This window comes from Gallus gallus, chromosome 8 (genome assembly GCF_016699485.2).
Source record: "Gallus gallus isolate bGalGal1 chromosome 8, bGalGal1.mat.broiler.GRCg7b, whole genome shotgun sequence".
Lineage (NCBI taxonomy): Eukaryota > Metazoa > Chordata > Aves > Galliformes > Phasianidae > Gallus > Gallus gallus.
In genome coordinates, this window is record NC_052539.1 from 12,120,724 (window position 1) to 12,148,499 (window position 27,776).

At 39.0% G+C, this 27,776-nt stretch overlaps 1 protein-coding gene across 2 annotated transcripts; it reads right to left on the reverse strand.

Annotated features, from left to right (window-relative positions):
• Positions 1 to 27,479, reverse strand: SNX7 (sorting nexin 7). Of its 2 annotated transcripts, none has more exons than XM_422321.7 (9): positions 27,281 to 27,479; positions 21,983 to 22,165; positions 20,208 to 20,318; positions 19,633 to 19,797; positions 18,673 to 18,874; positions 16,917 to 17,116; positions 13,599 to 13,685; positions 7,142 to 7,294; positions 1 to 400 (listed from the first exon to the last, which is right to left on the reverse strand). In XM_422321.7, the coding sequence occupies exons 1-9, from the start codon at positions 27,446 to 27,448 to the stop codon at positions 320 to 322; spliced, it is 1,350 nt and encodes a 449-aa protein (XP_422321.1). In that variant the 5' UTR covers positions 27,449 to 27,479; the 3' UTR covers positions 1 to 319. The 2 variants fall into 2 exon arrangements, with proteins under 2 accessions (XP_422321.1, XP_025008807.1); XM_025153039.3 differs by lacking the exon at positions 1 to 400 and adding an exon at positions 2,479 to 6,290.
• Positions 27,480 to 27,776: the final 297 nt, after the last annotated feature.

A 27,776-nucleotide genomic window follows, 5' to 3' on the forward strand; every position in this document is an offset into this window, starting at 1 on the left:
TTAAAGTTTTTATTAAAATTGAGCTTTATTTTACATATTTAAAATACTTTATATCCAAGTTATGCAATATGTATGAAAAAAAATGTATGTGAACACTTGCGTAAAAATATGTAAAATCACAACTAAGCAATATAAACCAATATATAGCATGTTCCAAAATGTATTTCAGGAGTAGAATACCTGAGTTTTCAATAAGCTGGTTTCTTGTGTTTCACTGATTTTAACAGTTGTATTTAACAATGTATCTGATCTCATATAAAGCACTTCTTTGGTTGAGAAAAACTTCACGGAAAAGGTAGAGTTCAAGCAGAGATATTACTCAAGGCCTGTCTTCAGAATCTTCTTCCCCGTGATGATCCACTGTTTGAGATGCTAGGAAGGACTCCCATGTAGCAAGGCACTTAAAAAAATCCACAGACACATATTAATATAGCAGACCGACTTCTGTAAAACTGGTAGCCAAGGAGAAAAAGAAGCAGAAAAAAAAAGAGTACATATGCATTTTCACAAGCTGTTTTTGTGGGACTGTGGTAATAGCAAAATATGGTTTCCTAGGCAGCTCAGTGATATGCAAAATGTTAGCCAACACGCTGGGTGAGCTGTAAAGGTCACTTTTACATAATGACAAGCACACAGTGTGAGCATTGTAATTGTATGTGTTAGCATGGGAGATGCTAACATTAATTATGCTCTTCTTTAATCTCTCTAGTTACAGGCAAAGATCTTCTCTAAATAGAAACCACAGTCGCACACAGTTCCTTTGTAATCTCTATGGATTCCTATAGCATACCCAATATTCTTTGCAAGTTAAATTAAAACTTTTCTTTTCTAAACACACAGATAATTTGTTTTTCCTCTGAGCAATGAGAAAGAAATGGGACCAGGAAGGCAGGGGGCTAGGGGGAAAAACTGCCATCTTTACAGCAAATGTATTTCTCTCCTAATGGAAAAAAAATGAATTAATAACTGTACAAACTATACATATATATATATGTATATTATTGGAAGCAGTATAAGTAAAAAAATAATGATAATAAAAATCCCCAAATGAATTCTAGTTCAATTTGGCTTAAACGAGTGTTGGCAGCTTGGTAAACCTTTATAAATCAGATGTTAGTATTGAGGATCATGGCAAGCTTATTGCTAGGTAACCCATGATGTGCTGATGCTTGTTACTCAGCATACCAGGTTTCTCCCATTTCAAATCTGTCATTAAAACAGTGCAGCCAAACTCATGCAATAATTCTGTTTTGAAATGGAAACATTCTTATAAAACTTTGACTTACACACTCATACTTATCACTATTGATAATGCAGCTTATTTACTTATTACTGTACAGTTTATTCATGAAGAATCTGAAATATTCATAAGTAACTCTTCTGAAAATCTCAACAAATTCTCTTATATTCAAACCTGAACAACATACTCAGTTAATTCAAACTTTGAATTAACTCAGCCCTGAAAACGTCATAATTTCTTAAGTGAAAACTCCGGCCATAAGCCATTCAAGCTACAGTAATGCACAGTAACCCACATCTACCTGTAAGAAGACAATTGGGCTGATCTGACAGTCACAATGATAATTTACGAAATTTAAGAGCAAAGTAAATGGAGGTTGAATGGAGCTGGAAGAATCCATGATGGTATGAGGAGGCAGGATCAGGGATGCCAATAGAAAATCTAACAAAAGATGGCAGCAGTTATGCCTCTGAATACACAAAATCAAGAAGGGGCTGCAAGATAATGCAAGAGATTAAAACAGCTGACTGACTGAGATCACAAGGAAAAAGAATGTAGAAACTTACTTTCACATGGGTTCTTTGTCAGACATTTTAGAAAGTCATTATCAGAGGTGTTATTTGCACGTTGTCCTCCACACTACATAAACCATAAACCTACTCCCCCAAGCTGATTTTTGTAGTCTTGGCAGAGTTCCCACCTAATTTCCTTTACTCCTTGCACTGCACAACACCGTGATGCTGTTGAGAGCACACTGAAGGTTTGAATTATTGTGAAAAGAGAGGAGTAACTGAGTACGATTCACATGAAAATTTGCATTTCTTCACTGGCCTTCTGGAGAAATGTTATTTTGTAATGATAAATCAGGGAGAAGCAATGAAAGTAATGCTAGCACGAACAGCAATCTGCAAATGCTGCAAACTGACTTCTGACTTAAAAGGTATTTTTGACCTTTTGTTGAAAGCCTTTAAGGTTTGTTCATTAGATTCTCCCTTTCTTCATGTGACGCTGTGGCAGCTGCATCTATCTGAGGTGTTTGAGCTGCAAGGTGGCTTCTTGGTTTAAAAATGTCAACAAGGCAGCTGCTAGCAATGTATTTTCATTGTGGTGCTCACCCTCAGATTTCTATTTGCTAGAGCCCAGACTGGATTGCCAACCTAGAGAGCTGCAAGGCACATCTGTTTTTCCTAAGCTTTTCCTAGGTGTGAGACAATAAATAATCAGTTTCTTGAACAGTCTTTTGTTGACAATGAATGACTGTATTTATTATTTTTTTCTGAGCCACAGTTTAATTTATATTATATAATTTCATGTTTTATCATTTTGTAATTTCAGTAATGTGTGTTAAAGTACATACATCTTATTTACTGTCTGGAATGTAAAAATGGCTCCCTATTATCTTTGCAACACTGAGCCAAAATGCATATGTTAAAATGCAGTCACACTATGTTGCTTGTCCAGATAGATACAACTTACCAAAGTCCTTTCAGACAAAGATGCAGAGCATCTTTTTCTGTTACAGAAGTTACTTGGTTTTTAATTTATCCTCATTTATATAGCCAAAACACATTTTCCAAAATGTAAGAGCAATGGTGGCTCGTCTCACTGTCAGACATCATAGTGTTTCTACAGCTGACAAGTTTTATAATTAACCGTACCAAAACAAAAGTAGGTCTCTGTGCCTTAGGCTCAAGCTTTTTATATCGTGAAGCATGAACTGCATAAACGACATTTTGTTACTGATGTACACTTCAGCCTTATTACAGAATGCTTTTATGGAGTTCTCCAGGGAGGGTGAAAATGGAGATCTAAACAGAGGATATGCCCACTTTCACAAGAGACAGAAAGGAGACAAAAAGAAAAACCAAACCCAGGAAATTAAATGTGCATGCATAGTGTTGAAATTCATAATCCAATTACTTGTAAAAGCGCTGCAGAATACATTAGAAAATCTAAATATACAAAATGAAAGTGCTTAAATAGTGCTATTTTACCTAAAATATTGATTACTACTGTTCTGCACATCTGTTTTACAACACCATTTTTAGAAACAGCATTAAGAGGTTCCCATATACAACTGCATATCTAACTAAAAAGATTTAAAAATAGAACATGTAGTAGGGATGATAACAGAAGCAATGTGTCATATGCCATGTGTTCCAGTTCCCTGTTTTCCATGGTTAATACCTTAAAAATATCCTTTGTGATGACATTTCCTAGAGTAGAATCTGAAAATGAAGTCTTCTGTGTTTGAGAGAGAGAGACATTCATAGTTTCTGGGTGCAAGGAAAGAAAAACTAGAGTGTATACAAATAGAAAAATGCTGATACCCACTATATATAAAAAATATTCCTAAAAGTATTTAAAATAAATTTCTATGTCTGAAATGACTGATGGTTCAAAGACGGACCCCAGATTTGAAATGACATCTGCAGTGACAAACTGGCTCAGCCATGTGGGAGCCTCTGAATATCACAGGAAGTTTGTTAGCTAAATGCCTGGGCATTGCTAAGGTAGGATGTGATCAACATGTGTAAGCAGCTAACACTGCTGACCCAATGACTTGTTATATACGTCACAGAGGCCTCCGGGGCAAACACCACATCTAATCTATTTTCCTAAAGCTTACACTAGATGGGTACATGTGGGCTTTTGAGTTAGAATAAAGTTACTTTAATGGGAAGTATTGTTTTGACCTAATGAATCATTTGGATCAATTTATGTCTGCACAATAATGTAGATAACTGAAATAAACTCAGTTATGCTTGAAATAGTTAAGAAAATCAGGAAACCATTTATTTTAGGTTTTTGGAAAAAAGTAAGATGTGTGAATACCAACAAGACTCTTACTACTCTATCAAATCTAACTTCTTATTAGATTAATCTGCAAATGTTTAAACAGTTGGACATGGCAAATACAAAATCAGAGGCTACACTTTAAAAGATGTATCTTAGCACAAGGAAAAAAACATGTTATTTCAATGCCAAAACTAATTAGATATCATTCTACATTATAGGGGGTGAAGGTGGAAAACATTATTCCTGCATTTATTAGAGTGCCTTATAAGCAATGGAAAACCAAATGGGTGTATTTGCTGGATTTACAGTGTCTGAGCAGTATTTGGACTGTGCTCCTACTTACTCCGGTCTTACTTTCTTTTTCTCTGAATATGTTAACAAAGTTTTTTCTGAGAAAATTAAATACTTCTTTTTTCTTTTTGCAAATATCCCAGAGACTATGGCAAACATTAAGAAAAACCAATTGGTAAATGTTTAATTGCTATTGTTCTTTGAAGCCAAAGTACAACATTCCTGGGTGCCCGGATTGTTGGCTAATATGAACCAGGATGACTTCAGATACGCTAGTTAAGTAACAAGAACTTTGTATCTTGGTTTTCATAATGCTCTGTCACAAGGGCGCTGGAGAATATCTATACCTTAATGGAAAGACCTGGTGACAATCTGCTCTCTCAGCTGTATGCTCTGCCCTGTGGATAGTTTGTGATTTCAACCATTGGGAAGATTGTATCTCCTGTGAGCTAAGCGGTGTGCTAATTCAGACCATTGTGTTGTACCTAGGGCATGGGAAAAAGCAGTAAAAGAAATGGTATGGCATTTTAATACAGTAAGTTAATAGCTCTAAATCTTGCATATGGAGAGACTTAGCATGTATTCAACTCTTTTTTGAAAGAGAAGGAAGAAGAGAACTTCATGTAGACCAACTACAGGAACTGCAAGTGACTGCTCAGTCATGGTAATACTGGGCTGTTAAATGGCATCATATGCAGATGTATTGTTCAGATTGTACAGTATGAGAGGAAGGACTTTGTTCTCATAGGTCTGCACAGGAGCACCCCATAAACTTGCAACATGGGGCATTAATTAGTGCCTGTTACACTGAGAGCCAAAGAGACTGAAATTCCATAGCCGTAGAAACCAAGAAACACTTCTTACTCAAATGTTTATCTTTAAGGTAGGACTTCATTTTTTATGGAAAGCATAAGAATCATATTCTGATGCACAGATTTCTGAGATTTCCTTCCTGAGGTTTTACCTCTAGGCAGCAAGCAAAAGAAGATGCTAATGTTTTGTCTGTTTGTTTGTCTCCTGTTGTATTCAGGACTGCAGGACCTATCATTTGTAATACAAGGTCTTCGCCAGTAATTAACCACAGGCAATAAAAACAGGTCTCAAAATAAAAAATAAAAAAAAATTGCACATTTTAGATAAAAACTCCTCAAACTCCCCAATTTAATTTTACCAAAATCTCTCGAATGCCAGAATTGAGATAATGATTTTCTGCTAAAAACAAAAACAAAAAACAGAAACAAAACCTGATAAGCCCTCACTTTTCAGCTTGGTTAGCCTAATGTTTGTTATTAACCATACAGAAAGATACTTTTTCTAAAATCTGGATCAATCGGATCGTAACAGGAAAACCATTTAAAGTTTTCAAGAAAAGCACCAACAAAGAATAATGTCTCAGTGTAAACTGATTTGTCCAGTATTTCAGAGACTATTTAAGGAGAGCCACTGGTACCTATAGAAATAGTTGAACCATTTTTCACATCTTTGACTTAGTGATAATAATTTCATGTACGCTATGAGCTTTGACATTCTGAAATGAAATTCTAATTCAGCAAAAAGCATTTTTAGACAGAAAAGAGACAAAAAGAATTATTGTTGTTTTAATTTAGCTAATCGTTCATGAACAAAATATTCCAATATATTTAGCACTGATTTAACATACATATTCATGATATAGAAACCGGAGATCATCAGTAGCTGTAAAAAATGTGAGAGGATGTCAAAAGTTTGCTGCCCGATTTCAGAAAATATTTTGATCTTCATATGTAACAACAGATTGTCAATGTCCACACATCTCACAGGCTGCATCCTAATTAACTATACTTGATGATCAAGAGCTCTGTCTTTTCAATTATGTTCTAACAAAATGATTTGTAAAACCAGGACACTGATTTTACACTGAGGCTAGTGGACAACCCGTAAGAAGGTTGGAAGACTGGAAGACATAGACATCAACATGTATCTGTAAAAATACCATTTTTTGATTAGTAGATGGGTAACTGCCTTACCAAAGGAGAACCTGAAAAAAATCAAGATACTGGGATACTTTCAAAACAAGCACAATATAAGCAACATGGTGCCTCTGAGGAAACTTCACAGAATGCTTAAGAGATTTTGTTACCCGTATTCAAGTTCTGTTGGTTAAAATATCTTACTTGGAATTTTTACCAAGAATAATAGCTATGGCATTTGAACTGAAATTAAAATTTTATTTCAACCATTCTGCTTTCTTTCCAAAGTAGTCAGTTTCAATTATAAAAAGATCTGATTTAGTAACTGTATCCATTTGTGCATTTTAAAAAACGTGCCATAAGCTTTTCATATTGACTTCTCAAACTATTGCTTTTACCATAGTAAAGTCTGATTTTTTCACATCCCTCAGAGAAATAACAATGAGAACTGTCTGAATGTGCTGTTTGAAAAGGAACCACATTTAAATGTTCTTCTCATATAAAGTAATTTATAAATGTGGAGCCTTCCAGAGGGCTTCTTCACGCAGTCACTGCAAAAGGCTTCTAAGCTGAAATACAGCAGCTGACATTCAACCCAAAAATATCTCCCAAATTCTTCTGGTTAGTAAAACAAGACTGCCCTCTGTTGTTGATGAACTCAGGATCAACCACTTGGGCACAAATAAAATATGTTTTGCTTAAAACAATTCAAGTTAAGGAAACTGCTTCTTCCCACAAAAACTGATTCTGAAGTTAATGCAAGTTTGAACTAAAACTTGTATTTATTCTTTAGATACAATGCAATGATTTCTCTGCTGAAATAATCAGTCAATAATAATGTTGCTATGAGAAAGGGTTTTACCTCTTCATAATAACGGAGATTATTGTCAGACACCTTAGTGAACGCTGATCTCATATCGTACTGCATGTTTTGCTTCCACCTGTCCCAGTCTGCTTTCAGAGCGTTATTGGCACATTCTACTTTATCTTCAAGTTTCCCAATCTCCTCTGAGAACTAAATACAATTGTAAACATCAAAAATAAAAATAAAAAATTAGTAGAGTTAGCATTTTAAAATTGATTAAAACCAAGTGACTGCAGTGCAGTAACATGAACAGAACTGCAGAAGTGAGGTTGGTGTTAAAATGAGCACATCATTTCCCGGTGATAAATAGTTTAAAATTTTATTCTTAATGAACAGCTCAGTACAATTTCTGAAATATTAATAGCAGAAATACGAGACAACGGCTAAAATGTTGCTGAAAATATTTTTGTTGACTGTGAAGTTACAGATTCTGGCACCTCTTTGCTGGCACTCAACAGTAATGCATCTGAAAACGAAAACACTGAGGGCTTTACTGGAGCAAAATCAACTTTACAAATGAGATTTGGCCAGAAGACTGAGGAAATTCAGAACCTTTGATGACTTCAGGAGAAATCAGAATGGCGGGAAGACAGCAGAAATTATACTCACAGATTTCTTGTCCATCACCTTGCAATCCTTTAGTGTGGAACTAACCCTGGTGTGACCATACAAGGGAGCGAGAAATACTGAAGTAGAGAAAGAACTTAAAATGGAGAATTTCAGCAAAGCAGGGACTCTTTCTGAGAGATCCAGAATCAAAACCTCAGGGACAGCTGCTATGCAGCCATTATTTTCTTCTAATTGCTGGAGATGCACAAAGTGACTCCAAGCTAATGGGAATTAGAAATAGATAAAGAGCCTCTCTCTAGTGAGTCTTCTAGTCCTGTCACTAATTTTGTACCTATTGTCATTTGCTAATCAGCTGTGTCAGTGCTGGCTGGCACCCAGTTGCAGAATGAGGCAAATCTTCTGCAGCCACAGTGTGAATTAATGCCTTGGGACTGTACTGCATCTGCCTGCAGCAAACCTAGGGTGGTCGGGCACAAATACCAAATTATAAGGATCATAAAGCAGGAAAAGCTGATCTGCTTATATTGTTTCCATTGCAACTCAGGTACTGTACACCTTCCTCTTATTCTTTTTACTCTTCTATCAGGCAAAGTGTTCTTACATCATACAACTTCTCTGTGAAGTTGGATAATTCTCCTCCTAAGTGCCACAGAGCTGGTGCTTTCATTGGTAGGAACTTCCAAGTCTTCTACAAGATCATCAAGGGATGCTTAGGCTATTCACACATTGCAAGAAAACCAAGCTTCAGAGCAGGACATGGAAAGCTGTGGTCCACAGCCTGCAGCTCCAACCATACACAGAGGGCAGCTCTCCAGTGCCATAGCTGGAGGTGCTGCAAACAGCAGAAACAAACTAAGAAACTCTGTCTGGAACAGCAGTGGAACCTGAGCCTCCTTAAAATTGGAGGTATCAGGGGAAGATGACAGCTCATACATGTTGCTTGTGTGACTGCTGTGAAGAAGAGACACATATGTTTTAACCAAGTAACTCGTTTGTGTATATTTTCACTATGCAATGCTCAGAAGTCCTGTTAACGGTCCATATAGTCAGCATAAAATTGTCATCAAGATCACTCTGAATTCGGTTTGTGCAACCTTCTGGGAATCCACTGTTTGGGATCTTACTGCCTGCTGACTGGAGGCACACTGAAACAAGAGGTGCTACCCCCGCAAAAAACAGCCCTTTCAAGAACAACCAGCAAGAAAGAAAGGCTGGTCAAGTGAAAAGACAGAACTGTGAATACACAGATCCCAATTCAGAGTCTGACAAAATAAAATCCTTATGCTCAAATTAGGCAAAAACAGAGTAGCTATGAAAAATGAAAGAAATTTCAACCAAATGTTTTTTCCCACATTCCACGATACAGACATGAATAAACATTTTCAGTTAGACTTTACTACTACATTGACTTTCCTTGCCACACTTCTAGATTCATGAAATATTGGACACTATTTAAGAAGAAAATGAAAAAATATTATTTCTACTTTACTGAAAAGCCAAAGTTCAATTATCCAGCTAGATCAGTAATCAAACTATGGGCAAGGGTAATTTCATCAACTACCAACAGTGTATTCAATATGAAAAGGTTAATCCAAAGATTAAATATGGGGAAATTACCTTTAAAGATATTACAGGCAACTGGATTAGGAATCTTGGGCATGCCCCAAGTTAATTGCCTTTCCTTCTAACACTAAAAATGAATGCACGCAGAATACTGAAAATAGTGACTATTTGAAGATGATTTAGAGCAAATAAGGTAGTTGAATCCATTTTTCTGCTTTTGCAAGAAAAAAAAATTCTTATATGAAAATGAACTAGATTGCATGCTTAAAGAAATCTGGCTTCAAAGTCCTGGCAGCATCATTCTCCCTTTATCTTATCGTTTGTATCTTTAAGGCATTTATTTTACAGTTTGTTTTTGTCTTGCCTTTTCTAGGAACTACAGATTTCTTCCATGGTGTAGCTACAGTGTGATGTGGGCAGGCAGACTGTTCTACATCCCTGCCTGGATATGTGGTTTAAGCATCACCCTCTAAAGCCACCTAGTGTATCAAGACAACGGCTGAACTTAGGGTCTAAAGACAGAGTTATGCCACACTTCTTCATCTTAACTAGATAGGTTTAAGATCTACTTTTTCACAGCTGAAAAGAAACTTATATACTATCTTCTGCAGCTGACAGCAGAAATCAATGAATGGCTTGGTTTCTCAACAAGTACAAATCCATTTTCTTACACTGACCTCACTGAGGCAGCTAGAACAGTAAATTAATTCTTACATCAGTGGTCCCTGTGGAAGGACAGCACAGTGCTCACCAGATGCCGTACTACTGGACAGAAGCAGTAAGCTAGACCCTGCCAGGGCAGAGCACTACTGGAATGAACAGGGTGACTTGTAGTCAAAGGGACTTGCAGCAATAGCCAAATTACCTGGCAAGTGACATAAAATTGTATAGTATCTCAATATGCCAAACGGCATGACTTTCTATCTTCTACATGAATTAATCCTTCACTTGGATGTACTAACCTTGCTCAGCTTGGAGTAAAACATAACATATATTCATAATGTGATAGATTTAGCATTTCTTTTCTTCATTGCAGCGTCAGGTTCTGTCAGAGCAGATTATACCAACCTTTTGTCAGAATTACTATTAATATTAATAGTAATTAAAAAAATTACTATTACTATTAATATTAGCAGCAGTATCAAATCTGTAAAAAAGCCCCGAGCCACTGAAGGAGGCACTGGTTACTCCTTCAGAACAGAGCATAGGAGCAATGGAGCCACAATGGTAACCTCTTTACAGCCAGAGCTCTGGAGGAAAGAAAGGCCTAGATGAGTGGGAGGGCACTCAAACATCCCTCCCAAAAATCTCTGCCAGGAGGCTGCATCCAAAATCACAATCTTCAGACTTTCTGTACTCTGAATAATGGCCACCTTCAACGCCTACATTTTGATGTGGGAGGATAATTTTTTGGTTTTTAGAAGCATCACAAGTACCTGTCCTAAAAGCCCAATAGGAGAAGCATGTCTCAAGAAAATGTCTATTCCTAGCCCATGAACCTGACGTCTTACAAGGTTTAATCTGTGATTCCAGTCTGTCAGCTGCACTGACCTTGGGAATGTTTTGCACACTCTTGCTGTATAACTGCCTGCTTGTTAAATCATTTAATGTTTGCTGTGACCATTGCTAAAGATCTCACTGCCTTTTATCAGCTCTAAGGACAGGCTGAGATTCCTTATCTATGGTGGAAGTAAACTTCCAATAAGATTACAGTTCTTGCTAGTCATTGTCAGCAGAATTTCTGGCTACCAGATTGCACTGACAAGTTCAATCTGATGTCTGTGAGATCATTAGAAGCTACATAGGGTATGTCTAGAAACAGAAATGTGCAAATAAAGCCAAAGTCAGCATTTGACACCAATTCCAACGACAGCACCTCTCTTTTCAGGCTTTTTTTCCAACCTCCTCTCATTCTGAAAGCAGTCTGGATAGAAGTGTCAGGAAAATAGGTCAACATGTAATAAAAATTAAAAAATAGTAAAAAACAGATTTAGAAAACAGAAGTTACTTGAACAGTTAAAAATAGCAGTGCAAAACTCTCTGTGGCCAATTAATGGAGAAAATCTTCCACTTCTAATGAAGAAAAAAGTCATCAGGATGCAGCCACCATTCAATTAAAGACAGGATTTTATGATCAGACTAACAGATATCTGCTTTGCTGCTCTGATGAGACTTTAAGAAGAGTCAAGATCTCAGCATTTTTAGCAATGAGTAAGAAATAGAGGGGCTGGAAACACAAAGCAAAGATCTGAATACCTGGGTAACCACATGACCCACAGGCTTTTACTGCAGCGGTACCAAGGAAATGCAGGAACAGTTAAAAAAGATCAGGTTCACTGGAAGCATGGACAAACATCTCATTATGGAGCACAACCTTGTCAATATCAAATCAATCAATGCAATGCAAAAGGGAAAATTATTCCTTTTTGTCTATAACAGCTGAAGAAAACTGAGTGCCAGCATCTTGTATGAGGATTCCATCAGATGATACCAGAAATGCTTTCTTAGAAGGCCATGTCCTGCCAAGCAGTGTCCCTTGTACACTGGTGGACAGCAGTAAGGCCAGCTGCTAACCAAGCTTTATGAACTGTGTTTCAGAACTGAGTCACTCTGTGCAAATGCAACTGTTTTTAGCAACAAACTATGCAAATGGGAAGTACTGATAAAAGGGATGCAATATTGATGCAAAATTGATTTAACTAGCTGCATACAAATAACTTGAGCAATGACCTATAACACGCCTTCTGGCCAAATGAAGTTCTTAATATGTACTGTATCTTCACATGCAGTGCAACTAAGTGGCCTGATCTATGATACAGCCAGCATGAGGCCTCACTTACCAGTTAACTGGCCAGTATATAGATACATATATTTTGTAGATACACTGAGAATAGAAATAATTAAGTAAAGGTTTGCTTGAAGATGGTCTTTGCTGATTCCTATAAATTAGTGAAATTAGTGTTACAAAACTTGTTCATTTATTACACAGAGTAGTTTATAGTTTCCCTATAAACTTTTAGAAGCAAAAAACAGAAGTGGTTCTCCTGGCAGCCAGTGACCTCTCTGAGTCCTACAGGCTGTTTCCCAGATGTGGTGATACCCCTGCACATCCCCATGACCCCAGGCCAAGGAAATCATACAAGCCCCTGCTCTCCTTTGTCCTCCACTCTCCGTGTTGCTCAGAGGCTGCCACCATCCCTGCCTTTCAGATTCACAGATTTTGCCTGCATCCTCTGAGCCTTTCGTGCCAGTGTTCTGCCCACACAGGGTAGGCAGGACAGCTGGGAGGCAGCCAGCCTGGGGTCAGAACTGCCAGCTGGTAGGGACTCCATGTCAGGGAGCTGAGAACATGATGGCCAAAAGATATCTAAACAGCTCATCTTTACATGAAAGCTAATTGCGGCAGCTCTAGTGAAAAATATATGAAATGTCAAGGACCTTCTTCTTTGATGTACTAAAAAAGCTGTGGTAATTATATCTAGTCATTTTTATATATTATTTACACTGTATGATACTTGGTGCTAACAGTGTGCTGGAGACATTGTTTAGGTGTTAGAGCTAAAAAATAAAGTTTTCAAAATGCCAGTTTTGTTCTTCACCGTGTCTATAAGGTGCACAGGTGATAGCAGAGCAGCGTGGGAAACCATCCCAAGACCAGCACTGCATTGTACTGCATTGCACACAAGTTGACCAAGGCCAGAAGTGAGATGGTGGCAGCAGCAGGCAGACCAGCTACTGAAGGTGTGCAAACTCATCCCACTGAGCTTTGGTGATGGCTTTGAGAATGCTCAAGTCCATTTGCTATAGATATGACTGCACTAGAATGAAGGTGTCAGCTAGTAAAAAATATCCTAAAAAATAACCAATCCTGAAAGAACAGGATCCAGAACTTTTCATTTTAAATATGTCTCATGAATGGCTTTGCTCATTCCACCTCCTATTCCTCTCTTATGTCAACAGAGCAGCAGCTACAAGAGCACTGCCGCAGGTCTTAGTTTAACTCTCAGTGTGGAAGTGAAGAATCCTAAAAATAAGCCACTGTGCCGCCTGCACTGACAAAACATGATCCATGAACACCCACTATTCTCAGTCTTTTGCTGTAGCTGCCTATCCACTGAAGTTTTGCTTTTTTCTCAAGGTTGCCTTTGCCTGGCATGTGTAACTGCAAAGTCCATGCTTTCTCAGAGGAAGTACAGGACACAGAGACGCCATACAGTTACAGTGCATTGCTTCACAGAACGTGCATTGTTCAGGGGATTCACTTTCTGCAATTAGAGTAAGGCCTGGAATATCTCAGCATTCCGTACAAAGACATACTCACCAGATCCTTGTCTGCCTTTTTATTGGCTAAAGCATCAACTTTAGAATCAAGCTCGCTTTGAATTTGGTCTCTCCTTTTCAAAACACCCTTAATATATTAAAAAGAAAAAAAAAAAAAAAAGTAAACCACACTAAATATATTCAGAAAAACATACAACAATATAAATTAAACAAGACACGATTCAAGAACTCTGGCATGGTACAAGTACTTTCCTAAAATCAAAATAAAGTAGTCAATACTTATTTTTTCAATATCTACTTTGTATCTTACTTGTTTTTTCAAGAGTCTTAGTGAGTCCAATCTGCCATACCCCTATGGCTGCTAACTGGATGAAGAAACCAGCAGTAGCAGTTAACTTCATATCAACTCAACCTACAATGTATTCATTTTGAAAAAGCAACATTGTGCAACCCCGTGTCCAGAAGTATCTCATTTGAGTTATTTGAGTACTGAACCGTAGTTGAGTAAAATCAGATAAAATTATCATGAAAATGATAGCTGTAGTAACTTTGATATATGCGCTTATTTCCAGTGTATGAAATTATTTCCTCCACTAAAACTGCCTTACAGGTATTGGATTTTTAACATAATGTCAAAATATAATTAGAAAGGGAAGGAAATGTTACTTGTTAGACTACTAAACAGGAATGGTATTACAGATTAAATTTTCATTTCTGATGTTCATTTATTTGCGCTGTGACCTTGAGCAAGTCTTGAACATTTCTCTTTGCCTGAGTTTCCTCGTCTACAGAAGTACACTCAGGTGTGCTTATCTCACAGAAGGCATTAATCCTTTTAAAGAAATAATCAAAAGAAGGACACATGTAATTACAAATCTAAAATACCTCCTTTTACATTGCTTTGCTGCAACTGATTTTACTTCTGCATATAACAAACAGATTTTCAGTATCTACCTCTAGCATAGGGCATGTTGAACCAGCAGAGTACCCAAGCAGCTCTACCTTCTCTAGCTTTCTTGTTTAACTGTGTTCTCTCTCATATCTTGTAAGTTTGACATGAATGACATAAAGAATGGAATAAAAAATTAGGAGCTGAATTTTTAAATAATTTTTCAATGTTTCTTCTAGAACAGATACTCACTGGAAAAGCCTGGAAAACCTGACTTTGGACAGCTCTGAGTAATACACTGGCAGTACATACACACATAAATCTACCTTTTAGTAGCTCAGAAAATCTTTTACTCAGATAAATAGAGAAAACATTTAGCTGTTAGCATAGAAGCAAAATAAATAGGTCTGGAGGAGCTGTCCATCACATTACAAATGCTTTCTTCTTCTTTTTTTTCTTCCCCCCCCCCCCCCCCCCCTTTTTTTTTTTTTTTTGGTATTTATTTCACCTTTTTTACAGCTATTGTTTTGATTATATGCCAAATTTTATCACAAATACTCCTTAAATTATGAGATAAAACCCAACAGTTTTAATATTGCTCTGTTACAACTATAGGCAAATGCTGACTTCCAATGGCAAATAGACGGACTGTGTTTTATAAACATATTCTTATATTTTTATAATATAATATAATTAATTCTATTCTGACACAAAATCCACAAACAATTGTGTGTGGACCCATAGCCAACTTACTGCTGCAATCTGTATGCTGAAGCTCAGAGGGACAGAGTTACACACTCTCCAGATTTGCTCTGCCTCTGCTGTGAGTCAGCTAGAAAGGAGCTTGCCTTGATGTAAATACCTAGCTACAAATTCATCTCTGCCCTCAGTTTTCAGCTGAAATCACAGCACTGGAAAATACAAAGTCTAATCCATTGTACTCATCACACCTTCTGTACATATGCCAATTATGTTCGTGCAGCAGCACATAAAGGTACCTGCGATAAGGGGTTAAAGTGTGCGACTTCCCCTATTGTATTTTTAGTATGAGTATCCCTCTCTCCAAACTGTGAGAGGCCAGTAAGTTATAGGAAAAAGAAATCATGGTGAATGAAAGGAAAAGAGCAGTGGTTGAACAGGAATGAGCTAAAGGAGAAAGGCTTTCCTCATTAATCCTCTGGCAACTTAACACTGCGTTGCAAGCACTTGGATGTTGCAACCAGAAATAAAAAGAAAACAAACAAAACAAAACAAGCAATGAGCAACAGAAACTTGCCACATTGTGTATTAAAAGCCAGGACATCATTCTGTGGTTTGTACACAGAAATCTCTCTGCTAGACACAAAAGGGAGGACCTGTACAAAGGTGAGCCAAGCTGCAGACAGCATCTCTTTAATGACATGAGGGATGGAAAGGCTCACAGTTAGAAGTTCTGAATAATAAAAATTGAAGGAGGAAATACTGCAATTTGCTAAGATATTCATCTTTTCATGCTTTTAAGTACAATAATACTATCTTGACCTACCTGCATGTACATTTAAATAATGTGAGATATGGGACATTTTGTATGGTCCTTCTTTCAATGAAACTAGTCACTGCAGCACTAGTTCCTAACTTTCAGAAGCTGAACTTTATTGAAAAATGGACAATGTTCTGCCCAGTGCCAGTATAGGCCTCTGCTGGCTGAGTTAGCTTGGGCCTTGCTCTACACATGGCCTGTAGCACACTCAGCCCCTGCTGCCCTGTGAGCTGGGTTCCTAGCAGACACAAAAACTGCAGCTTGCCTTGGGATGGAAAATCCCACAAAGATATGTTTGTAGACATTTTTTGCTTTCTGAAGGCAGAAGAGTGGGAATTATGACATGTTAAAATCAGTTTTGGAATTATGTTGATTTTCAATAAGGACAAATTTTTTATAGTGTCTCCAAGTGTAAGAAAAATACATCCATAGAGGGAACTGAGAGCATCAGCTTATGGCAGAGACTAAAACGGGCTTGTGACACAGGGACTGGAAGCTCCCTGCTGTTCTAGAGAAAGTAATTTAGGAACATCTCCTAGAAAAGGAGAAACCTCTCCACTCCTTCTCCCCCACACAATCTGTTACTGCATATTTCAGCAGTGTCAAAGGAGGTCTTTCTAAGCTGCTTTTCCTTGAACCTTATTGTGCTCCATTCCTAACACACACAGCTCTAAAACCAGACTTTTGTACTGCTACCATGGGCTCCCTGCCACACAAACTACTAAGCAGCTCTTGTCTGAAATGGGTGCCTCTTGCCTGATTAACAAGGGAAACAGGACAAACCAGATTCGCTGCTAACGGACAGCTATCCCATTGCTGTGCACATTTACTAACAGCAGAACGATGGCCATAAAATATTTTTCATCAGTTATGGACTTGCTTCCAGAGTCTGTCAATGGCCTAAGACAAACTTCACATACTGCCAAAAACAATCCTTAATGAAACCTTACCATCAGAATTTCACTGTAGAGAACATACTCATGTATGACTGGTAGCAGATTTTCAGAGAGCCCCGCCATTCGTTTCTCTGTAGCCTTGCAACATTTGTCAATGCAGCTGGCGACGCCTTTTAGGGAGTCTGCTATATCTTCTTCTGATGCTGACCAAAGTGTGTAGATGGGGCCGTATTCCTTCATTTCATTAAAATACTCTTAACAGGGACACAGACACATATTAGCCTTTTGTTCACTAACAGATGTCTAAGTGATACTAGCTGCAACCTCCTATTTACTGTGAACACAGCAAGGAACCAGCAGCTTTATTTTAAAGTCCCAAGAGGTACAGACAACACAAGGAAGTTCATTCCAGTTCTGTATTTGATATCTCCTTTAGAAATTTTTATTAATCTAAATAGAGGGATACCACAAGAATTGCTTCTCTTGTGTCTCTAGATCAAGTGATAATTTGTGGAAGGCCCAGAAGTCACTCTGATGTTTGGTAGTACTTAACTTGGGCAGGCCTGAATATGACCTGAAAGCGGGATGTATTGAAAGCATAATTTTAACACAATTGAATTTATAATGAAGAAATGTCCAACAAAAGATGGAAGACAGCTGTGTGCTGTGAAGAATCCAACATCTACTATGAAAACATTTCGACAAAAAAGTGTCCATGCAAGATGGAACTGAAAATCACATGTTAAGATACTACAAGCAGGAACATTCTCATGTCCTCATCAGTGCACCCTGCACATTGGTGTTCTGCCTCTTGCTATTTGGAAAATCTGGAAAGAAGATTTATTAAACTTTGGGAGCATGCCAAAACTCCTAAGGTTTTCCAAGAAATATTTTGGTGCTGATGACTTGAACCTAAAGACCTCGGCCAGCTAGTTCCACTGGAATGAGCTGTATCAAAAAGAACGCTTCTCAGTAACGTGTATTTTCATTTTATAGGACCCCTCTAACTTGGCAATGACATGCTAAGATCTGCTCTGCACACTAAAGCAGAGTCTCAGTTATTAGAGAACACAGTGTAGCACTTCAAGTTCTACTATATATAGAGTAATGTCATGTAAGTGCTGACCAGTAGAATCAACAGTAATCAAGAGACCTGGACTGAGATCAGTGTTAAGCTCAGAAAATTAATAATTTAGAGTTGCAAGTGGGTGTGCAAGCTGCTGTTACTTAAGGAAAAATATGAGCTTAAGTAATCCTTCCCCCTAGAACTCTTTAACAGGCACTGTTTTCCATGACAGAAACTACTGCCAACAGTAAAGCTCTTGAAATTAAAAAATAATCTACTTGGGCAACATGTGAGGAAAAAAAAAAAAAAAAAAAAGAATGCAGAATGAAACTAAAAGAGACACATATAGAGTTCCAGGATCTACACAGCATTATGCCAGTATGAGACAACACAAAAAACTGACTCATTACATTCCATTCAAAATACAAAATATCACACAGCTCTCCAATAAGCACAATAAAAAGATAGCCATACTTGTTTTTTATTTTTAAGTTCCTTTTCAAGCAGGCCAATGATGTGTTAAAACCCTCTCTATTACCAAGTTGCTCAAGTTAACTTGAAGATCTGCCAGAACAATGACCATTTTGGAAAGCATGGTATAAATACAAATTTCCCTTTTCCCCTGCTTGCTGGAAATAACTATTTTGCTTGGCACAATGAAAACAAATTTACTGTTTACACCAAGTCATTTGCCAATACATCAATTTCTTAAACCCATAAAAAATGTATTTGTTTTCTACTTACCCCTTTCTTCCTTGTAAATTCTATGAGCTATTTTGTCCAGTACGTTTATTTTGTGACTAAATGTTTCCATATAATCATTCATTTCTGTAAACATTTCAGGACGATTTTTAACTCCTCCTCTTACTGAGGATGCTACAGCTCTTACGGTCTGTCCCATTCTGCTCAGCAAACCTGGACCCTGCTTCTTGTGCGAGGAGAGTTCCTAAAACCAGAATGTACTCTGTTTATTTGCACATACATATTTAAATTCTTTATATTAATATGTGATTTAAAGCTTTTTTGTTTGTTTGTTTTTAAACAAAAACTTCATAGAACTCAGTGGAAAAAAAGACAATGCAGATATCTTTTTTAGAGGCAAAATCTTACTTTAAGACTTTCTGAACAGACATAAAGATACTATGCATTGTGCTCTTACAAAGAATGACAAATGACAGCAGAAAACCTTTACCCTTTCGTACCATACATTGAGTTGACTACTTAGCAATTTAGCCTCTAGAACAGGAAAAAAGAGGTGAAGATTGCAAAAAGTGATTGGGAAAAGCAAACAATGTTCCTACTGGAAAAAGCAACCCAACATTTTTTTTTTTTTTTAACTATTTTTTCATCTTGATAGAATAACCTTTTTGAAAGTTCAGAGGATGGCTCTCTGAATACAAAATTCAGATCTTAATGGAAAGCATGCAGTATTGTGAATTTGTCACAGAAATCCAAACACAGCAACAAAACCTGCTGTGGAAGATACAGTAATACTTATGGCCACATGCAAGATAGCCAAACGCACAGAAGAAAAGGTTTTCTCAGGGAAAGAATATTACAGAAATTCCACATCTTCTTCTGACCCTTCTGTAACAAGCCATCAGAAGATGCTATTGAGTAGTGATCTAGAGAGGCTCCTCATACACCACTACTGACACACCATGTGGTTCCATATAACTGTAGATAAAAATAAAGCCATTTTACCCAGGCCTGTGCAGTAAGAAAAATTTTGAAGTCTTCATTAAAAGTTAAAGTTGGATGATCAGCAATGCGGTTCAAAAATTTATGTAGAGCTTTTCTCCGAGTCTCAATGAATTCATCACTAAATCGTTCCACCATTCCTTTCATCACAAATTTTTCTGGCAATGGCTAAGGAAAGAAAGAAAAAAATGTACTGTATAACTTGCATAGTATCAACAATATTATAACAGTTTTTCTGAAAACATAGCTATACCTTGTAAAATTCACCACGTGAAAACCAAAAGGTTTCAAAATTATTATATTCAACAATAGCATAAACTAATTTATGTGCTACAGAATACAGGTACAATCAAGAAAGGGGAAATAAATTACTGCAAAAGTCACAATTACAAACATAAGAAGTACCCTTGCAGAATTTTTAATTAACACATATATACATGCATATAAAGCTACTAACGAAAAGGTTAGTTTAATGTTTGTCAGATTTCAGAAACCCCAGAAAGACCTTAAACATCGTTGTTTAAAGCTGGGGCCAGAACACAAATTAATAAAAAGAACATAAGTTTTAGCAAACGAACAGGAATAATAAGTGTTGGATGTGCTTCTTCAAGTTTGCTCTTCAACCAAAGAAAATCCTGATATCGGCGTCGGACCTCATATTCACAGGAGTCAAATTCACCACGAGATGTCTGAAAACAATGAACAGAAAACACAGGTCCAGGTAAAAAGCACAATATCATTTTACATTTTGAATAAAACTGCATACACAGTTCTAGTTTGCCCATGCTATTTGCTTGCAGCTTTTAAAGAATGACGATCAATTGTTTTAGGAGATATAACATAATTTTTCAAGAAATCAAAGTTCTACTTAAATTTAAAAAAAAGAACAACAAAAAAATCCCACAACATATTGACTTTAAATAATCAGTCTGACAGTGTTTCCAAAAGATTTCAATCATTACTTTAGTGTGGTGTTTCCCTTTTAACAATCATAGCTATGTTCATTACATTTAGGGCACTTCTGAAGGGGTTAAAATCAAAGAGTGAGGAAAGTCCATTTTTCAGCATTTTGGAAAAGCTAGAAAGAGCTGATGTATGTCCTTGAGTTGTGCTTACACCATCCAACAACCCCTGTTTCAACGCATGAAAACTTCAGCATATCATAGCACATTGCCCGTGCTGTTTAATGGATTCTTCAATCCATCAATTCCAGTTCTGTAGCCCTTTGTCAGAGCTCACCAACAAATCTTTAATACTTAGAAAAAAATGCTTATTACAGCATTGCAAAACTGTCAAACCATGAGATTTTATCACTGCTCCATCTTCTAGAATCAAGCTACAAAGAGCCCAGGTGTTCAGCAAAGTGATGCAGATGTTTCGTTGTTGCAGAGATTTACAATGTGATGCAAGCACATGGAAAAAAACTCACTCACACTCTCGTAACCTAAACATATTTAAGGACTGAATAAACTTTTTTCAAGGTATGTGGGAGGAATGCTTTTATCATCAACAGCTAGCACTTCAAATTAAATATGATAAGGAAGGATGAAAGAGAGAAAGAAGCAAAAGCAATCCACCTTACAGCCCTTCCATATTTGCCTGCAGAAAAAGATGTTCATTCATCTACAAAAAGATGCGTGAAGTGAAAATTATTGCTCGCAACCTAATGAAGATAGCTCTCTTCCTACTCTTTAAATATTTTATGAGGAATTTATAAGTTCTCTATTTAAAGATGAATAATTCCCATTTGAAAATTTGGTTTTAAATGTATCTTTTAAAGAGAATTCAAAGTCAAATAAATGAACACAGTAATTCTCAAACCACAGCCTGCAGAACATTTGCTGGTAATCCCAAAAGAGCTGGCTGGTCTCACAGCACTGTCTTTCTTCCTTATTGCCAGTAAACAATTTGCATTCAGGACAGCTAAAAATGCACTACGTTGTTTGCTCATATTACTTTTTCACTTGAGAATTGTGGCAGTTTCCCCAGAAATCATACACAACTGCAGGCTGGAAACAAACTTCCAGGTGACAGTGGGCACTACAGTTACTGAAGAATGGAGCTGAAAGACTTTGCAGCAGGTAAGCTTCTGGCAAGGCAGCTCTTTTCTCAGTATAAAAAAATCATGTGTATATACAGTGTGTGTATATACTTACACTGATACTTTGTTTTCAGAATTAACCGCACAGTTATGTATGGTTACAGTGGTCTGTATAACTCATAGCAGAATCAAAGCACAGTTTCAGTTGGGTAGTACCCCAGAGAATGGTTTGCAAGAAGGCTGAAAATGCTATCACTGTTACCACCGTGAGCCACCGAGGTTTACCTGGATCCTCATCTAATAGATGCTTACCTTTGTGACTACTCTGTACGTAATAAATGTTTCAATGGCTGTAATGTGGCTTTCAGGGTCATCAACAGTAATGAAGAGATCTTTTAATTCTGGTTCATCTTCAAATTTATACTGGTTTATCATAGATGAGGGGGATATTGGCATTGAAGGACTGAATGAGTTTGCCTCTGCCAGTGACGTATCCTGCAGACAGGACATGAGAATATCCACAGTGAAACATATTTATACACAAACAAACACGTCAGATGCTAAAATGGTAAGTTTTAAAATAAAACTAAGACAAAAGAATTATATGATCTGTGACAAGTGTGTTATTCTCTTCAGTATTTGCTTTGGTGAGGATATAAGGAATGAGATTTATTCTAGAACTGATCAAAGCAAAACAGTACCTTCTGACAAGGAATTTATGCACAGAAAGAGAACAGGACTTGCCTATGGATGCTAAAATGAGTTACGAATACAAGCAGCCAGTACTTGTGCAGTTTGATTACCAGCTTTGTTAACATTGTTTGCAGCGTTACTTCATGCCTGAGGAAGTTTCAGTTATTTCTAGTAAGCTGTACTATAAGACACTATGACTTTAAAAGACCAAGACAAAATCCAATTTTGAGTTTTTATAGGAATAAGGTATTTCAGTTTGCACATATTTTAAAATAGAATTTGAAATAGAAAGCTTTTACAGAGGCATGGATTTAACCTTTAATAGGTACACGTAGTATAAAACTGCTGTTTAATTTCTTAATTGAATTAAATCAACTAACTACAGAGAACAGCATAAAAATGAATAAATGTTTAAAAATAATGAGGATAATTAAAATAATCACGATATTTGAAATATCAAACATTTCTGTAGTTTTTCTAATATATCAAATACAGTGAAATATTTCAATGAACAACAAACTTTAATATTCATTGGTGTTCTCAGAAAGTTTCCTAAAAATCTGCAAGGCATAAATAAAAAATAGAAGTGCATGTAGCAAAAATAAGCTGTAAAACTGCTTGAGGAAGCATGCTTAATGCACACACTTCTTTTAAAGCACAGAGGTCATAGTGTAATGGGCCCAGTTAGCGGGAAATTGCTTCTTAAAGTTTACAGAGCATGAAAATTGCTTTCTCTTTTGAAAAATTTAAGAAGCTGATATGCAAAATTGGATAAAAGCTGAAGGAGGTTTCTGAAGGAGGTCAGCAGGTGGATGAACAGCCGCCTGTTGTGTTGGTGCACCGGAGGCTGACCAGTTCCAGTCCTTGTCCCCCTGCTGGCAGCTGGCAGGGCACTGGGGAGATCACCCCACACAACACGGCACCTCACTGGCCACCTGCAATGGAAGATGCCTTCTTTCTGGGGGCTTCTCAAGGCAGAAGCATCCTTAATTCTCTGCAACATATTGGCAGCTTATTTCAGGCTTGCTTGAGCTACCTTTCTACAGGCTTTACAGTGCAGTAAAATCAATTGCTTATCTAATCCAATGAATAAGCAATATAGAATGGTTTCGGTTGGAAGGGGCCTTAAAGGTGACCCAGTTCCAACCCTCCCACTAAAGCAAGTTACCCAAAGCCCCATTTGCCTGGCCCTCAGCACCTCCAAGGATGGGGCACCGGCAGCTGCTCTGGGCAACCTGTTCATGGGGCTGGCTGTTCTCCTGCAAGCAATATAGTCCCAGTGGCAAAAACAGCCCTTTGTAGTGCCTTGCTGACTATGGAACATGCAGAAAAGAGATGTTGCTGATGAGAAAACTGTAAGATGTCAGGAGCGGGAATGTGTAAGTCCACACAAACTAGAGCTGTGTACTGTCATGTAGGGCTGAAGAGTACAAGACTGGTGTCACTGAGGCTAGCAAGAATTTTTCCTTTGGCTTTTACCGGGCCAAAACTATCTTTGGGACAAGTTGTTCCCCCTTTTCCTGCCCTAACCTTCATTTTCTACTGCCAACTTTCTCTTTTTGAATCTATCAATGTACTCTCACACACATGGAGTATAAAATTATACTGGCAATTAGACAATGATAGTATTAATATACCAGACCTCCTCTTCTATGATTCTATGACTAGAGGTGATGGTTTTAAATATTATACAGCTGTTTACTTGTATGTCTGTCAGTTACTTGACATATTTTATTCAGACTGATCCAGCCCACAGTTTCTATGCTGGTATGTGGTAAGCACTACCCGGAGCAGTGGAGGGTGAACACAAAAGCTGTGTTTTCTCTGCTCTCCAGCACTAGCTGCCCATGCTCTATGCGGAGAATGAGCACTGTTTCCCAAATATGCTTGTGTGGAGCAAAGTGCTGAGAAAACAGGAAATTTCCAGGGAAAGAAAAATGCATGTGAGCACGCATGGGACTTGAATGGCCATTGATGAATAATGACAATGCAAAGCCTAATCAAGGTAAATGTGCTTCATATTGTCTCATTTCCTACAGGTCACCAGTATCTTCATGTTTCCTTCCTCCTCAGTTGCTACTAAAAGTTGTACAGGCAGGTTCTGGAAAGCATGCTTTTATATGCAAGGGCTCACAAGTGTGTGATCTAAGAAACAAAACAGTGACAAGAAAAATCCATGGAACAAGCAAGTCTTCTGGTTTGCTGAACTACGCCCATTGTGTCATCTGCACATGAATGTGAAATTCACATGAATGTGAATTTTAAGTACACTTCTTCTTTACTTCAGGTTTACTTCCAGCAGTTCTTAAAAGAACACAGTAAAAAAAATATTAGTTTTCTATTTTCTGTACAGCTATAACATTGAAGTTGGAACTATGTTTGTGTGTGCATCTGTTGTGGGTGGAAGGAATTTTGTGGCAGAAAAGAAAACAAGCAAATGTTCCCATTCTTGGTTTAATTTTTTTTTTTTCATTTGGCTGCAATTGGCCACTAAGACTCCAAAATTAATACAGGATGGAAACACTCATGCAGTGAGAGCAGCCTCAAGGTGAGCTGAGCACACAGCCTGCAGCTCTCTGGGGAAAACATTAAGCCTTGGAGTTTGCCAAAGCACTGCTCCCCCCGAGTACAGACACCTGGCTCAGAGCTACCGCCATTGCCCCAGTCAGGACACAGAGCATGCATCTGAGGGCAGGGATCCAGAGCAGGTCTGGAAGCAGGGGACATGATGGCAGGATATCTTGTAGGAGAACAGCTCAGTTGTTGGAGCATTCTTCAAAGAAGGAGAGATTCAGGAAGACAGGATAGCTCCTTGGCTGAAACATTCAACTTCTAAATCAGGCTCAAATCCCTGATCAATTTGTTCCAGAAAAAAAAAAATTGCCTCTGTGCAATTCTGCAGTGGCACGTACGTCTTTCCTAAAAACACCATGAAGTTTTCTGTAATTATGGAAGAGAACCAACTCTAAAACAGAGTTTTGAAAGGGCTCCTTAATGTTTTAAGCATTAACCAAACCACTGACAGCTCCGTCAGTGCCATGTCAGGGCACAAGGAACAAGGAACAAGAGGACTACCAGGGTGAGTATTGCAACACACACAGTACTCTAATACTCATGAAAGAAAGCAAGCTGTGGTGTGACTCATAATTCAACCTTGAGAAGCTGTCTCTGCTAAAATGACCTCAGAACTTTCTCCCTGGTGACAGAAACTCGGATAAAGTGAAATGCAGGTTATATCAGAAAATGGTTTATCAGATTGCCGAGATGCCAGTCTGTAATACTTGAGGCATGTCACGGGATGCTGGCTCAATGGTTATGACACTGCCAGGTCAAACATCTATGAATTTTCATACAATAAAAACTTGGTGAATACATCTTGAGTAATAACTGATGGTATTGAGGCTGACAATTTTTTAAGACCCTCATTTTTCACCATTGAGATAGTTGGTCCGTTCCACTGACTAAACTTAGAAAAATGAAGTTGATGCAGCACCAGGCACTGAGCTCTGCACTGCCTCTGCATCCCGTTTAGCCTGCCCATGTTACACCACTGCCGTAAGGACAGCGGGGTGAATTAAACACGAGGAGGTCTCAGAACAGCATGTTACGGACAAATGAGTTTTACAAAAATCGGTCCAAAACTACATTTGTCCTGTCAGTGTCCCTTTCATATAACGGATGCACACAAACAGGCTGTGATCCCAAATCACCTCCACAGATTTTCATCATCTTGAAAGATCAGCCCTCAAATTGAAGCTGAAAGCAAATGGTGAATTTCTGGCTGATACACAACCACCAAAAGCAGGAGCCCAAGACTTGCACATAGCATATTCTTGCCTGAAGAAAAAGGTTATCATTGTGCATACAGTAAGATTTGTTAAGATTTACAATGAGCAGAAAATATTTTGCATGAATGTAGGATAAAGATGTTTGCCAGAGAGCAGAAGTAATTCATATAATCGACGCTTGTTTTGTTTTCTGTTCTCAAGGAACATCACGCTTGACAAGCAAGCATGTTGGTGTGTTGTATTGACTGGTATTGAAACTGCATGCAGAGCCGCCCAGGCTTGTGCCTGCCTGGCAGAAGGAAAAGGATTCCAGGTGAGAAACAGCTAACTCTACTGAGCACTGGTTTTGTGCTCAAGTTCAGTTAATATGATTTAGCTAACTCTAGTTAGGCTTCAGAAAAGCACAGATAACTTGGTAAGATTTAGCTTGACCTTTTGCCCGTTACAAACCATTAAATCACCTAACAGTCTCCTGGCCTTAAAATCCATCAATTTCAGGATTTTTACTGCAGTCAGTTTAAATAGCCCCTAAGAATCAACTCTTATTCCAATGGTTTCTACTTACACTTACAAAAAATTGCTTTTTATTTCCATAGAAACGTCGGAATTATATCTTTAATTCCTATAACAACTGGTCCCAATGAAAAAGTGGGATATCACATTTTCAAACAGGAAAAACACTCGCAGTTTCTCTCCTCGTCGCACATCCTGGCACGCAGCAGTTCGAAACTCGCAAAGACGCCCAAGCAGAAGCTGCCCGCTCCGGCGGCTGCTCGGCGCCCTCCCGGGCTCCCGCCGTGCGGTCAGTGCGCACCGGGGCGCGGGGACGGCGCAGCCCCGAAGCGCGGCGGAGCGCCAGGCACCGTCCCGCCGAGCCGCTGCATTGTCTGCACGCGCAGCGCAGGCGCTGCCCCGCTCCGTGCCCGGGCCGCCACGCTTCAGGCATTCCCGGCCAAGGGCTGCGAAGCGGTTCCACGCAGGCGAGGCCGGGCGCGAGCCCGCCCCGCCCGTCCCACCCCGTCCCGTCGGCAGCGAGGGTTCCTCAGCCGCCCCCGTCCCCGCTCGGTCCCGGCGCTGCCACGCGCATCCGCCCGAAATGCGGGGAGAGCGCAGCTGGGCACGGCCGTACCTTGCTGAACACCTCCAGGTCGTCCTCCTCGTCATCGAACTCCAGCACCTCGGCGGAGGCGGTGAGCAGCGGCGTCGGGGTCGCACCGGGGACACCCGCGAGGTGCTCGAGCCCTCTCCCGCCAGCGGGGGGCAGCGTCGGCCCCGGCGCCCGACCCTCCGCTTCCATCCTTCCCGCAAGTGCGGGCGGCGGCCCCGCCAGAGCCGCTCCCCGGGGCGCCGCAATTGGCCGCCCGCCGTTCCACCGCCCCCGGCCCGGCCCGGCCCGGCCCCCGGCAGCCCTGGGGCGCGCCCAGTGCGCAGGAGTGGAAGAGGCGGCGGTGGCGGGAGGGCCCAGCAGCCGGGACGGGGCGGGATACAGCGGGACCGGGGCGGAGCGCGTGCCACGAGCGGGCGGGGACGGGGCGTCCCCGCAGAGGTGGTTAGAAGTCGGGGGAGAGTGCTGCTCAAAGAGCCTGTACGTGCTTTTGTGGAGGTGTGTGGGTGACGGCCACGCG